Source organism: Nematolebias whitei, chromosome 16 (genome assembly GCF_014905685.2).
Source record: "Nematolebias whitei isolate Nwh7 chromosome 16, NemWhi1, whole genome shotgun sequence".
NCBI classification, from domain to species: domain Eukaryota; kingdom Metazoa; phylum Chordata; class Actinopteri; order Cyprinodontiformes; family Rivulidae; genus Nematolebias; species Nematolebias whitei.
The window spans coordinates 35879425-35893997 of NC_056513.1; the positions used below are offsets into that span (position 1 = coordinate 35879425).

Here is a 14573-nt window from a genome sequence, read left to right on the forward strand (position 1 = left end):
TATATATGCATGAGCAACATGGATTGTTTATTTAAACTATTACAGTATTTTAATATTTCAATCTAAATTCTTTATTTACACAGAAGGAGGGAGATTGAGAGTGACACACGTAATGAGCATGAGTGTGATTGCAGTGGAGATATGTGCGTGGCAGAGAGTAGAGATCATGACATGTTGTGCTCTTTTATAGCGTTTAGAATTTAGAAATTTGTTACGAACATTTCAAGAGTGTGGGAAGGGTTTAAAACGCCTTAACATATTATATAAATACTAAAATAAACTACTACTTATTACTACTACTTGTACTACTATCCCTACTTCTTACTTACAATTTTTCACTTATTATACGTGCACAGGTGTGGTGTGGGGGGACTGGGAACCGATTCCCTGCGATAAATGAGGGACTACTGTATTGCAAATGTTGCAGGTAGTTACTGAACTGCTCTCATTTTACTGCTCTTAATTTCTTTAAGGGGTTTCAATCATTTGATAATGTCAATGGAAATATCAAGTCAGATCTGTTCTTGTTTTTATTTTTTCACCCCGTTTTACAGCACCCTGATTTATTGTTTATACACTACTCTTATTTTAACTGCATTTGTACTCTAGTTTAATAATATTATTGTTTATTGTAGTTGTTGTCTGTACATTATATGTTCTGTCTGGAACAGGTCTCTCTTGTAAATGAGTCCTCGTGGATCAATGGGACTAGTCTGTATAAATAAAGGTTGAATGAATTTTGTACCTCAAATGACCTATGTGTAGCAGACATGTTGGCATGTTACACACATGGCTGCCATCAAACAGCTGTTGTTTTACAGTGTGGCTGACATACAACCATTGACAATAGGTCAACAGCAGAGTTTAGCAATGGAGTGTGGCAAGTTCTTTGAAACCAATCAGTAAAATATACATTGATTGGTTTTTGAATCTGATACTTGCGATTGACTTGAGCCGTCCTTAAAATTAGTACCATTTGCTATATGAATGTGGTGCTGCTCGAAGGTGCAGATGATGTGCAAAAACCAGGGGCTGCACATGTTTATTGAATCTGGGCCTCAGCTTCATGCTGTCAGGCCTGGTTTTACAACTAATGGCAGTTTAGTGGACCACTATACTTCCTGTGGAATTAATATGTACTGTATGCGTTAGTTCTCTGAGAAGTACCCAATGGTTTTAGCCTGCCTCATTATTCTTATAATGGAGAGAAAGGGAGAGATCACTGAGCAGCAGCATTAGAAAAAACATCTCTTCCTCACAATGGAGCACTTTGAGCAGCGTGGAGCCCGGCAGCAGTCACAAGGACAGCCTAGTGGCTGAACGCTGTAAAAATGTGACTAATCTAAGCGTCAGCAACCAAACATGAGATCATGAATCAAAAGTACAGGGATGTCGATGGCTACAGATTAACAAAGAGCAAGGAAGCCCTGGAGGATACACACAAAAGAGGCCGGGTCTCTTTAAAAACCTGATAATAGATTATCAGATTTCTGTCTGTTCTTCATTTTTTCTTCATCTCTAATGCATTGATTTATGCATTATCAGATCCGTAGTAGTACATGATACTGTGTGTCTGAAGAAAACACAGATCAGTGTGTTTTACTAGTGTGAACAGATTAAAGAGACCCATTCTCTTCTGGTTGTTGCCTCCTTATTGGGCCTGCCCCAGGCTGGAGACAGACAGATGGGTACCAGCTTCTCAGCACTAATGAGGATTTACAAATCACACATCCTGCTTTAGACATTCATAAAACACTGAAAGTGTTCATGGCAACAGGGATGTGTACTGTATACTGTATTGTTGAATGTGCATGTGGTTGATACACAGATTCACTGTTAATGAATTCTGATAAAACTCTGGAGCAGAGCCTGTAGTGATAAACAGAACAGAAGCCAAAGACTGAAAACCCGGCTTGTTTAGAGACCTTTACAGCATCTGTGAGTGTCCTGCATGACTCACACCTTTCACTGTTTTTGTTCCACAGATGAAATGCAGTATACAGGTTTCAGCCAGAAGTGGCTCTAGATGAGTCAAAGTGGGCAGCTACCTCTGAAATATTTACTCAGACATATCACATTTGATCAAAAGTAGCATTAAGAGAACTGTTTTACTGCTTCAAAAGAATCTTTGTTACAAAGCAAGTGAAGATGATTAATCTGTCTGTGGAAAGTTGAATCTCATTTTACTGCACAGCATCTCTGTGTGACGATGAGGGAACGAGTCCTTCATATTCACCTTCCATGGGTCAATGAGAACCAGGGGCTAAAATGTGCAGCTGTCTGGAGTTAGCTGCTGGGTTTTATTACAGCTCACTGCAGTTGTTTTGACTGAGGTGGAACAGTCGATGACAAGATGGATACCTCTCTGTTTCTGTCCTTAAAGAAACAAACAGATTACAGTATTTGTTGTTGTGGGGAAGTCTTCAGTGCGTGTTGCAGGATTTAGCTTTTATTGATGGTTTACAATTTTTTATCCAAACTGTATTTGTGACTAATTATTAAAACACCATTTTTCTATCAACTGCAGCTGGTTGTATTTGCTTTGGTTGGGCTGGTTGCAGTATGAAAGTGATCATTGTCTGTTTGTCCTGCAGTGTTCAGATAATCATTACGCTCCTGTCCTGGTTTCTGCTTCTCCTTGTTTATCATGTTGTCTGTATCATCTAATGTTTATTACATGAGCTACAGAACATTACCATCAAACTTCTTGCCACAATCATTTTTCATCAGGATTGTTTTGAGGTTTACCAGTACAGAGTTTGATACCACATTCACAGTACTGCATTTTGTTTGACTTTGGCTCCACTGATGCATTCTTTTGTTGCTCAGATGTTTCTTATTCTGGTCCTTAAGAGCCACTGTCCTGCATGTTTTCACTGTTTTTCTGCTTCATCACATCTGATTTTAGAGGACTGGGTGATTATCAACTGTTGAAACAGGAAGCAAACTACTTGCAAATGTCTTTCAATATATATACATATATATATTTATAATGTATTTGTATATATACATAAAATTATATATATAAATTTTTTTTGTTTGTTTTGTTAAATTGGTTTCTCAGATCACACAATTGGTTGGTTCACTAACTACCTCTCAGACTGGAGGCAATGTGTTCAACGTAATGGTACTTCTTTCATTTAACAGTTAACAATTGTGTACCACAAGGCTCAGTCTTAGGACCCACCCTCTTCACAATCTACATAGGTAATGTATGTCAGGCCATCCTTGATGCATCCCTACATTTCTATGCTGATGATACAGCTGTTTGTCGAGCTAGAACAGTTTCCAAGGCTTTCCAACTTTTGCATTCTTCTTTTGACATCATCCAGTCAGATTTGTTCCACCTCAAACTTGTACTAAACACAGACAAAACCAAAGGGGTGCTGTTTTCAAACAGGAAGTCGATCCCAGCAGTTCTTCCCTCGATTTTATCCTTGAATGATGTCCCTATTGAGTTTGTCGATTCCTACAAATATTTGGGTATCTTGGTCGACTCGCATCTCTCTTTTAAGCTCCACGTTGAAAACTTGGTAAGAAAACTGAAAGTTAAATTGGATTTATTTTTCAGAAACAAATCCTGTCTAACTTTGAACGCTAGGAAATGCCTTGTATCTGTGACTTTCCTTCTCTCCATTGATTACAGTGACATTATTTACATGAACGCTCCTACAAGCACCCTGCAGATTTTGGATGCTGTCTATCATGGTTTGGCTTCCTGAGATTTAATTTTAACCGAGGTGTCATCAACATACCTGAACCAATGACTTGGTGGTGCCCCTGAATTTCAGGAAGTCCAACATTTCACTGATCACATCAACTCTGTGAATAAATACATCAAGTTCACACGAGAAGATGTAAAAAATGGCAGATTGGCTTTCTTGGAATGTGAGGTCTCAGTCTGTGATAGAGGACATTTGCAAACTGAGGTGTACCGCAAACCCACCCACACAGACCAGTATTTGCAGTTTGACTCCCATCACCCTTTGGAGCACAAGTTAGGAGTCATCAGGACTCTGTATCACAGAGCAGACAGCATCCCCACTAACTCAGGAGCCAGGCAGAAGGAGAAATCCCACACAAGACAGGCTCTAGAGCAATGTGGATATCCTAACTGGGCCTTCCTGAAAGCAGAGAAGAAACCCAAACAGGACTCCAGTCAGCCATCAGGTGAAAAGGAGGAACCCAGACCCAGACCAGTGGTCATTCCATATGTTGAGGGAGTATCAGAGAAACTGAGATGTTTATTTTCTAAACACAACGTCCCAGTGGCTTTTAAACCCCAAAATACATTACGGCAAAGACTGGTTCATCCCAAAGATCCAGTCCCCCGGCACAAACCGAGTAATGTTGTGTATGCTGTTCAGTGTCAGGAGGGCTGTGATCAGTCTTACATCGGGGAAACTAAACAGCCACTGGCCAAAAGGATGGCCCAGCACAGAAGATTAACATCATCAGGCCAGGACTCTGTGGTCTACACTCATCTCCAGGCCAGCGGTCACTCTTTCAGGGATGAAGATGTTCACATCCTGGATAGAGAGGAACGATGGTTTGAGAGAGGAGTAAAGGAGGCCATCTTTGTGAAAAGAAACTGTCCATCATTAAACAGGGGTGGAGGCCTCCGGGTTCAACTGTCCCCCTCTTACAATGCTGTTATTGCTAGTATCACTCAGCCCTCTGTGAATAGTAAACAGCCATCAGTGTGCTAATGATCCATTGTTAGGCTGATGGTCCTTCTTGAGCATGTGATCAGCTGGTTTTGGTTGTCAGCAGCAAAACTGGTTGATCCACTCTGAGACGGTGCTATTTATAAGACTGAGCTGAATACAGCACCTCAGACTGAAGAAGTCTTTCGGATGAAAGACGAAACGTTTCTTTTTTTTTTTGTTGTTGTTTTGTTTGTTTTATTTTGTTTTTTGAATGTCTAGAGGACCAGATTTAACTTTTTTAGAACCTCAACAAATAAAATCCAGACAAGGGGACTGTCGTTCCTTATTATATTCTAGAGTTTTTAAGAAACATTTCTAGGGATAGTTTGGACACTTTTGTGTAAGCATCTGTGGAAACATTGTGAACAATTAATATCTTACTTGCTTGAGACAACGTTTGGAATTTCCTCGGTGTAGACAAATGGAGGTTAAATCTGACGGTCATGATCTCGTGGATTGCTTTTGTCTTTAAACACCTCCAGTCTTCAGAATTTCAAAGCCTTTCATACAAACATATTTTTATAAACCTTTAACCCTATTATCATTCTTCAGGTTTTTTTTGTTTTGTTTTGTTTGTTTTTTAAATAAAATTCTGTTATTGGGAAGTGCAAATGTTTGTGGCGGCAGCAGCTAGCAGTAGCACACCCAGCAGGAATATTATACTATTTCTGCTGAAATAACCGTGTAATGGAGTCTGGCTATGGTGCAGGGGAAAGCTTACTTTCAAAAGTATAACGGTTACAAAACCCTAAAGTAATCTCTCTCGTGGATGAGTTGAATGTTTTACTTCATGAATGGCTAAAATAGCACAAACTGTGCAGAAGTGTTAAGTTTGAAAAATACAAATTATTCAGGAAAATTAAAAATGGAATAATTGTGTGAAGGCTGATTCAGTCTGACTTTATTTTACTTTTGTTGAAGAAAATTGGTGTATGTCAGGTAGGAGCTGCATTGGCTTGACAACTTTTAAAATGCCCCTAAATCTTTGTCTAGTTGCATGTTTTTAGTTGAACATTGGAATAAAAACATTTCGTATGAGGCAGAACGCTGACGATTATAAAACTAATTATGTGTTTTTTGTTGTTTTCTTTATCTGTTGCAGGTTTAAGGATCTTTGAGCTTATTGGCTCCAGGGCCCACCAGCTGCCCAGTCAGGCCGGGCTCACTGTCCTGGGGGGGTGGGGGTGGGGGGGACCAGCTGTGAGACTTGGAGACGTTTGTAGTTAACACCCATCGCCCGTCTCAGCATCCTCAGAGCCATGTCTATCCCCAGCAGCAGCCCAGAAAAGGAGGGCTCCACTGGGGCTCAGTTCGAGTGCCCCTATTCTCCTGGCATGGACGCAGACCCCCCATCAACGGGCAGCCCAGTGCTCAGCCCGGACTCTTCCTCCCATGATGCAGCGCTGTCGGCACCAGCAGGATCCCCAGCAGACTCTGAGAACCTGAGTCCTGATGAACTTGAGCTTCTGGCCAAACTAGAAGAGCAGAACAGGTGAGGAAACCTACGTGCTGCTAAACTGAGGCAAATCCACAATTTACTGGAACATGTTCTTACTACTGGAGCCGAAGCCACCCAGTGGTACAGGTTAACTTGAAGTTAAACACACTCAGAGCAGCTAAAGGTTTTTTTTTGTCTTTATTGAAAATTTAAGAAAAATAGAACACAATATAACAAGGCGTACAAAAAAAAAAGTTCACATTTGACATGATAAAACTAAGCAGAAATTATGAAGAAAATAAAATAAAAAAATGAACAATTTGAGGAAACGGCAAAACAAAAAAATGTTACAAATGCAAGAGGAGTTACAAGTCTTAAAATAAGCTATTAACATACTTGTATAAGGGCTTTTGGAAGGTTGCAGCGTTTAAACACTTCCTTAAATAAAATTATTTCACTTAAAAAAATGTTGAACCTAGAGGTAATTTTCAGGAAATGGCGTTTGTGAATAAAACAATTAGCCAGAAGGATTAAATAGGTATTGCTATAATTTAAATCTTCATCCCCTGTTAACAGACTAAATTTTATTAGGGTGGACTAGAAAGTCACAAGTTCACAACCATGAAATCAAAGATTTTTTTTTTTTTTTTTTTTGGAGTAACAGTCAAATATGTAATCATACCTTTAACCATCTGAATCATAGCAGGAGGAATTGACTTTAACACTTTTTCAAATTTAATTGCAGAGCAGCTGAAGTTCTCTGCTTCCAGATGAATAATTCAAAAATACTTCTGATGTGTTTGAAATGCTCTCTCGTTGTCATTCTGCTTTTGGCTGAGAACATATTCACCATCATTTCTCTCCATAACCTTGATTTAATTTTATTTAATATTAATAAATTAATATCTCCTATTAAATATTTATGTCCAGCATGAGCCGTTTAGCATTTCAACAGTTGATGTGGTAGCAGCAATTCACATTTTTCTAATAATATTCTGTCCTGCAGCTTAGAAAGGAGAGATGAGTGACTTTACGCACAATATTTTGCTAATTTTTAAATCATTATTGAGTGCAGTATCATTATTGCCTTAGACTCCAATAAACCACAGACCAGGCCTAATCAACAAGCAGCTTGTGGGCAAGATTTTTTACAGAGTTGCCAGAATCTTAAACTGATTTGTTTAAATATAATGTTAAAATATGCAAAACATGTCAGAGCTACGCTGACACCCTGAGCATCATATGAAGCCACGTCTGCCTTTGTCAGACAGAAAACAGGTTGCAGTAGCTTTGCTCACTACAAACGTCAAGATTTATTAACTTTTATTCAAGCAGGCAAATCCCATTAAGATAGTTGCTGGATGTCCGGCCCTGAGCTGCTGACTTTCAGTAACTGTGCCCCCCGAGCAGTTTAGTTGAATAGCTGCTTTAGAGGGTGAATACAGTTTATTCCATTTCCAAAAACTAAACTGAGTCTGGAAACATGTAAAAGATGATAAAGCCCTGCGGCTGACCTCATGAGCAGCTGAATACAACGGTGATAAACGGGAAGTACCACATGTTCATCTGTACGAAGGTAACTGCAGGAAAATCCTCCATGTTCTGTCATAATTACATTGCATGCCTAATGGTTAAATTAAATATTAATGCTTAAAGCTAGTTGTGCTTTGTTTTGTTTTAAATGTAGATATATGTTGCAACTTCTGGTTGCATAAGTTTAGTGTTTATTTGTTATGATCAGTTAACATTAAACTGATTCTGTACAAAGTCTTTATTAGGTTGTGTAATGCAAAGCACAGCGCTATGTCTGTAGCATCTTAGCTAGCGCGTCTGTATTGCACGCTGCTAGCTTAGCGCTACTTCTTGTGCCGAGCTCTCTGAAATAGTTATTGAATCAAGTGTTTACTTATGGAGGTAAACATAGATGTTTAAAAGCCATTAAAATACACCAGAATGCAGGAAATGGAATCTACTTTATTCAAGCATTTCTGGTTGAGGACCCCCAGACACACCAGTGTGCCCCCCCCATTATGAAAACTTCTGACACCAGTGGCCACAAAGACCCATTGTCATGACTGGAGGATAAGCCCCCTAAAGGTCATATTCTAGAATGGCCCCTGGCCTGAAGGCAGCCTAACAGTAGGTATTTAGACTGGGAGAAAACCAGAGAACCCATAGGAGAACATTCAAACTCCACACTGAAAGACCCCAGGTCCACCGGGGATTGAACTCTGGACTTTCTTGTTGTGAGGCAGCAGTGTTAACCACTGAACCATTGTGTCACTTTCTAAACCAAAAAGATGAAAAGTCAATTGAGAAATTGGACAGTTCTAGAGTAAACAGATTAGAAGTATTTTTGTTCACTTGCCCAATAGTAACGTGTTTATTTTTGTAATATTTAGAAATAATGGACTTTTTTGGTCAAACTTTAAAAAATTACAATCTCACGTGAGACCAAGAAATGTCACTTTTGTAGTGTATGGTGTGTTCCTCTGTTTGTATACAAGTTAGCGTTAGCATCACAGCACAGCCAGCTGCTTCAGGTAGCTAGAAATTAAGTTCAACAATCCCATAAGCACTTGTTTCATAGGTGAAATAAAAAGTTGTTGGATTGTTTATAATCCATTTATTGACTTACCATGTGTCAGTCCAGCAGCAGATGTAGAGTGTGTTCTTTAGTTATTGGTGTTCGTCAGAACTTTGCTTTAATTTTGGTGATATATAGCCACCTTGGTTAAGCTTCCTCTGTTGTCAGCACTCTTGAGTGTCAGTGCTGGAGAAAATTGAATCACTGGTCTGGAAGAGCTTCATGCTCAGCTTCTGCTTGTAATGATGAAGTGACTTCAAGTGGTGGTGACTGATCTAAAGAAGCTTTCACGTGCTTGTGAAGTCCATCCATCCATTATCTTTACCCGCTTCTTCCTTTTTGGGTCACGGGAATCACTGGTGCCCATATCCACCAGTCACTGTAGAGGTGGGGGACACCCTGGACAGGTCTCCAGTCCATCACAAGGACACATAGAGACAAACAACCAATCTCTCTCTCACCTAGGGACAAATTAGAGTTCCCAATCAGTCTAACATGCATGTTTTTGGTCTGTGGGAGGAAACTGGAGTACCCGGAGAAAACCCACGCAGCACAGAGAGAACATGCAAACTCCACTCAGAAAGTCACGGGCTGGGATTTGAACCAGCAACCTTCTTGCTGAAAGGCAACAGCTCTACCAACTGATCCACCGTGCCGCCGCTCGTGACGTCATCCCCAGTAAATAGTTTTCCACGTGTCAGGGTCCTGCATACATGTAGTGTTGATAAATGTTCTCTGCTCTTTTGGTTGTTTTCAGGTTGCTGCTTCAGCTTTACATTTTAGTAGATGTGCAGAAATACGAGGCTGGTCAGGCTAAGTAGCAGTTGCTGTGCTGTGATTTAGAAATTACTGTTTTACGGCTGGTTGACTGAACAGTCTATTAATTAGTGAGGAATAGTTTGCAAAGCTGGATGTTCTCAGCTGAACACGTGGTACTTTTCTCACTTTGTTCAATGTTTAACAAATGAACAACCTCTTGTTTGCTCTTTTGCTTTTTGGGGTGTTTTATTTCCCAAACTTTCTTTCTATCCACTAAAATACTGAAGGTAATTATTTGAATTATACTTTATATGACTGAAGTTGATGCATAAATGAGAACACATTATGGTTGTTGGTTTGTCCCTTACTCTCGGTGTGAGCTAATGTTTTTACATTTTATTTTGATTTGAGGGGCAGCATGGTGGCACAGTTGGTAGAGCTGCCGCCTCTCAGCGAGAATGTCACCGGATCAAACCCCAGCTGGGGACCTTTCTGGGTTGAGTTTGCATGTTCTCTCCGTGCATGCGTGGGTTTTCTCCAGGTACTCCGGTTTCCTCACACAGACCAAAAACATGCATGTTAGGCTGATTGGTAACTCCAAGTTGTCCCCAGAAGAGAATAGTTGTTTCATTTGTTTCTATGTGTCCCTGTGATGGACTGGAGACCCGTCCAGGGTGTCCCCTGCCTCTCTCACAGTGACTGATGGACATGGACACCAGTGACCCCCATGACCCGAAAAAGAAGAAGTGGGTAAAGATAATGGATTGACTTTTATTTGAGATCTGAAAAAGTGAACAAACAGAAATGTTTGTGAAATCTTGTCTGATCAGACCAGATCATTGCATGAAGATGATCACACAATGTTAGTTCTGTTAGGTTTTTGTGTTGCTTAATGTGGATCATTTATAGATGTGGAAGACTGAGTCAGGTCATGTGATCACAGCACGGCCTCCACAGGGTTGACTCCTTCCAACATCCTTAATTCATTCAACTTGAGTGTCAGTGAAGATCTGTGGGGCACTCAAAGAGCACCATTTTCTGCTGATGCTAAATTTAATAGGTTTTCCTCCTATTCACACACACTGCCTCTCCTATAAGGTGTATGAAATTGTCCTCCTTAGTTTTTGTTTGGAGTTCCTGACAGGAAGACGAAACAAAAACGAGGAACATGTTTCCATTATGGCGTAACATCTTGTATAGAAAGATAAATGAGCAAGCCTCCTTGGAGGAATGCATGTCTCCTGCCAGCTGTCACGCCAGAGTTTTAAGCTAAAATCATTGTCGTGCTCAGAGAGTTTGTTGTGAATAATTCTCAGCTACTACCACATAAACCATTAGCTCCACGTCTGCAAAATTTAATGATTACAAACATTTTTGTGTTGGCTAGTGTCAATTCAACGTTGCCCTTTTGAATTGGGTTGTACATCCAAAGATTACTTCCTACAAATCACATAAAAATATTATTTTGTGGTTTAGGAGATATTTTGCTAACACAGAGACACACAAACACGTGTGTGTGCAGTGTGCACACATTTTATTAGGAAAAAATAATGAAAAATTTGAGTTGGTTTTGAGTTTGACATTTCGTTGGCTTATTACGTCACCCCTCCGCGTAATGACGGCGTCATTATGTGCTAGTGTGCGAGATTTTTTTTCATTATCATGCTGTTGACCTTCAACCAGAGATAACCAGTGTGTTAGGCATTTTGTTTGTCTCCGAACCCTATGTGTCATTTCACCAATCTTTATCTGTCCAAACAGGTCTCGCTTGTAAATGAGTCTTTGTGGCTCAGTGTGACTTATCTGTTTAAATAAAGGTTGACGGAATGAATGAATGAATGAATGAATGAATGAATGAATGAATGAATGAATGAATGAATGAATGTATGAATGAATTGTTTAAGTGTAGGGTGGATGAGTTAAATATGAGGTCAAAGGGAGACTGAGCCTTTAGTGTAACAGCAGTTTGATAAACTTACTGACGACAGTCTGATCCCTAATAATAAAACATCATAACAAGGTGTGTCGTGGTTTGTCATGTGAGTTTAATGTAGGGCTGGGCGATGTATCGAATATACTCCATGTATCACAAGTTTTTCAATTTACAATGGTTAAAATGCCTGTATCGGAACTAGGGGTGCACCGATAAATCGGCCGGCCGATCGATCGGCCCCGATTTCCTTATTTTGGGGAGATCGGCGATCGGCCGATCTTTAAATGAGAAGCCGATTTTATCCACCGATCTTATCTGCCTCCGGAAAGGTCTGAAAATCAGCTGCTGTCCCCTTTTGCTCCACTGTGAGAGCTCACACACAGGTCACTCGGAGCAGCCATGTCGTCGGTTTGGAAGTTCTACGCTGTAAAAGAAAATTAGCCAAAGATCGCAATTTGCAATTCGTGTAAAGCCGAAGTAAGTCATGGTGGAGCCACCACCAAAACCTTTAATACAACAAACCTCGTTCGCCATTTAAGAAATCACCACGCCGCCAAGTATGCAATGTTTGAAGAGAGCAACCAAGCTAAGGCTAATGCTAAAGCTAGCGCTAACAAAGAGGCAGTCGGTGGGTCGCTGTTAGCTTTTATGAGCAACGAAAAGAGCAAAGCTACCACGAGGAAAGTGATGGAGTTCATGGCATTAGACAACCAGCCATTTTCAGTCGTTGAGGACAAAGGTTTTAGAAGCTTGATGCAGCACGTGTGCCCACGATATAATATGCCGAGTCGGAAATATTTTTCTGATGTTGCATTACCGGAGTTGTTCAGCCAAGTTTCGAGAGACACCCGCAGCCTGCTAAAAGCTAATACAAATACACTCAGCTTTACAACAGACATCTGGACTTCTGATGTAAGTTTAATGTCCATGTTAAGTTTTACTGCACAGTGGATTGACGAACAGTTCGAACGTCATCAAGTACTCTTAAACTGTAAAGAAATGGCGGGGTCTCACACTGCGGCCAATTTATCAGCAGAGTTTAAGGCGATGCTGAATCACTGGGAAATCGATAATGGAAGAGTTCACGTTGTTTTACGGGATAATGCTCGTAATATGGCCAAAGCGCTGGATGATATCAACCTGAAAAGTTTACCCTGCCTGGCACACACACTGCAACTGGTTGTAAATGAGGGACAGCTGGCGCAGCGCAGCATCACAGACATGGTGGCAACAGGAAGGAGAATTGTTGGACATTTTAAGCATTCATCACTTGCCTATTCCCGACTTTATGACATACAGACACAGTTAGGTCAACCCAGGAAACGATTACAGCAAGACGTTTCAACGAGGTGGAACAGCACAGTCTACATGCTGCAGTCGCTGTTGGAGCAGAGACGTGCTATTGGCGTGTATGCTGCTGAGCATGAGTTACCAGCCACACTCACAGCACACCAGTGGGAGCTACTGGACAATGTGCTCACCATTCTTGCACCTTTTGAGGAACTCACAAAGGAGATTAGCTCATCAACAGCTACAGCAGCAGATGTCATCCCAGCCATCACTGCACTCAAGCGGATTTTGGAGAGGCAAGCGAGCACAGACCGTGGCGTGGGTACAGCCAAAGCTACGCTGCTGGAGGCTGTTGTGAGAAGATTCAGCAACATTGAGCATGAGCCCCTGTACAGCTTGGCCACTGTTCTGGATCCAAGGCAAGTAACTATTAACATTCTATTTTAGCCATAATTACTTTTAGCCTACTACTATATTTCAACAAACATTTAAATTAAATTAAAAATAAAAATTTATTGATTGAAATGCATTTCTTTATTTACATGCAAGTCATAAAAACTGTTAATGTATACAAAACACAATGATTGACCCATCTTTCTTTGTTTATGCAAAACAAGGTACAAGAATCGCTACTTCTCAGCAGAGGTGAAAGATGACGTGAAACTGCTCCTTTTGACCAAACTTGCAGAGGGGGAGACCAGATGCACACCTGCTGCAGGAACATCCTCTGAAGTGGGACCTCCTGATATAGATGAACCTGCAGCCAAAAGGCGTAGTCTACTGTTTGCAGCTCACGACGAAATCTTGAAGGAGAACATTGAACAGGAGCAACAGCTGGCCAGCCCTTCAGCTATGCAGGTACAGAACTACCTATCTGAGGTTCCTGTCGAAAGGAGCCAGGACCCATTGGTCTACTGGAAGATCAATGAAAATCGTTTCCCTCATCTTGCTCTACTTGCCCGAACCTATCTCTCTGCCCCATGCACAAGCGTTGAAAGCGAGCGCCTGTTTAGCTTGGCTGGACATGTAGTAGATGAGAAAAGAAGTCGCCTGTCTGGTGACAAAGCAGAAATGCTTTTGTTGATCAAGAAAAACCTGCCACTAATGAAAGTGACTGGAATAAGTCTGTGAGAACAAACTTACCTGTGCCAGTGTTATTTCTTATTACCCACTGACTTGAAAATGTTACACTTGTTGCATTATCTTTTTAATTTTTTTTTTAAATGTAACAAGTGAAAGAGTTGAAGGAACTGAACTTTTTTTTTTTAGTTAATTTTATAGTTTTAACAAAAATTGTGTAAACTTCATTTATATTTCAGAATACTACCTCATGACAAGTTAAAACAACAAGTTTGTATTGTTTCTAGGGTATTTTTCAAGGGTATGTTTTACAATAAAATAAGATTGGTAAATTGAAGGTGCATTGTGATCTTGTAACACCTGACACTGTTGCTTATAAAAAAAAATCGGTATCGGCCAAAATCGGAATCGGCAGTTCAGACTTTCAAAAAATCGGTGATCGGTGATCGGCCTGAAAATTGAAATCGGTGCACCCCTAATCGGAACCATTGAGTATTATTAGACTTGAAAATCTGTGTAGTTCTTTTTCTCCTGTCTGCGCCAACTGCACGTAGCCCCTCATTGTCCCTCACTGAATACAAACACAGCCCCTTACCCGCTCCCCCCATTTCCTGCTTCTCCAGGTGGGTGGGAGTTTACACACAGGAGAGGATATTGAAGAGCAGCTTAGCTGGTGAGAGCAAAAAAGCCCCTTTTGCACTGCCCCTAATAAGCCCCAATTCTGGGCAGGCCGCCACAGAAAGAACCCTTTTGCACCAGCACTTTAGCTAGTATATT

General features: G+C 40.6%; 1 protein-coding gene across 1 annotated transcript in view; it reads left to right on the plus strand.

The window, feature by feature from the left end:
- Nucleotides 1-14573, plus strand: part of evi5l (ecotropic viral integration site 5 like) — a 104988-nt gene that overhangs the window by 24871 nt on the left and 65544 nt on the right. Inside the window, exon 2 of the mRNA XM_037689973.1 lies at nucleotides 5812-6201. Within this exon, the coding sequence (XP_037545901.1) occupies nucleotides 5969-6201 (233 nt within the window). The 5' untranslated portion in view covers nucleotides 5812-5968. The remainder of the gene's footprint in view (nucleotides 1-5811; nucleotides 6202-14573) is intronic.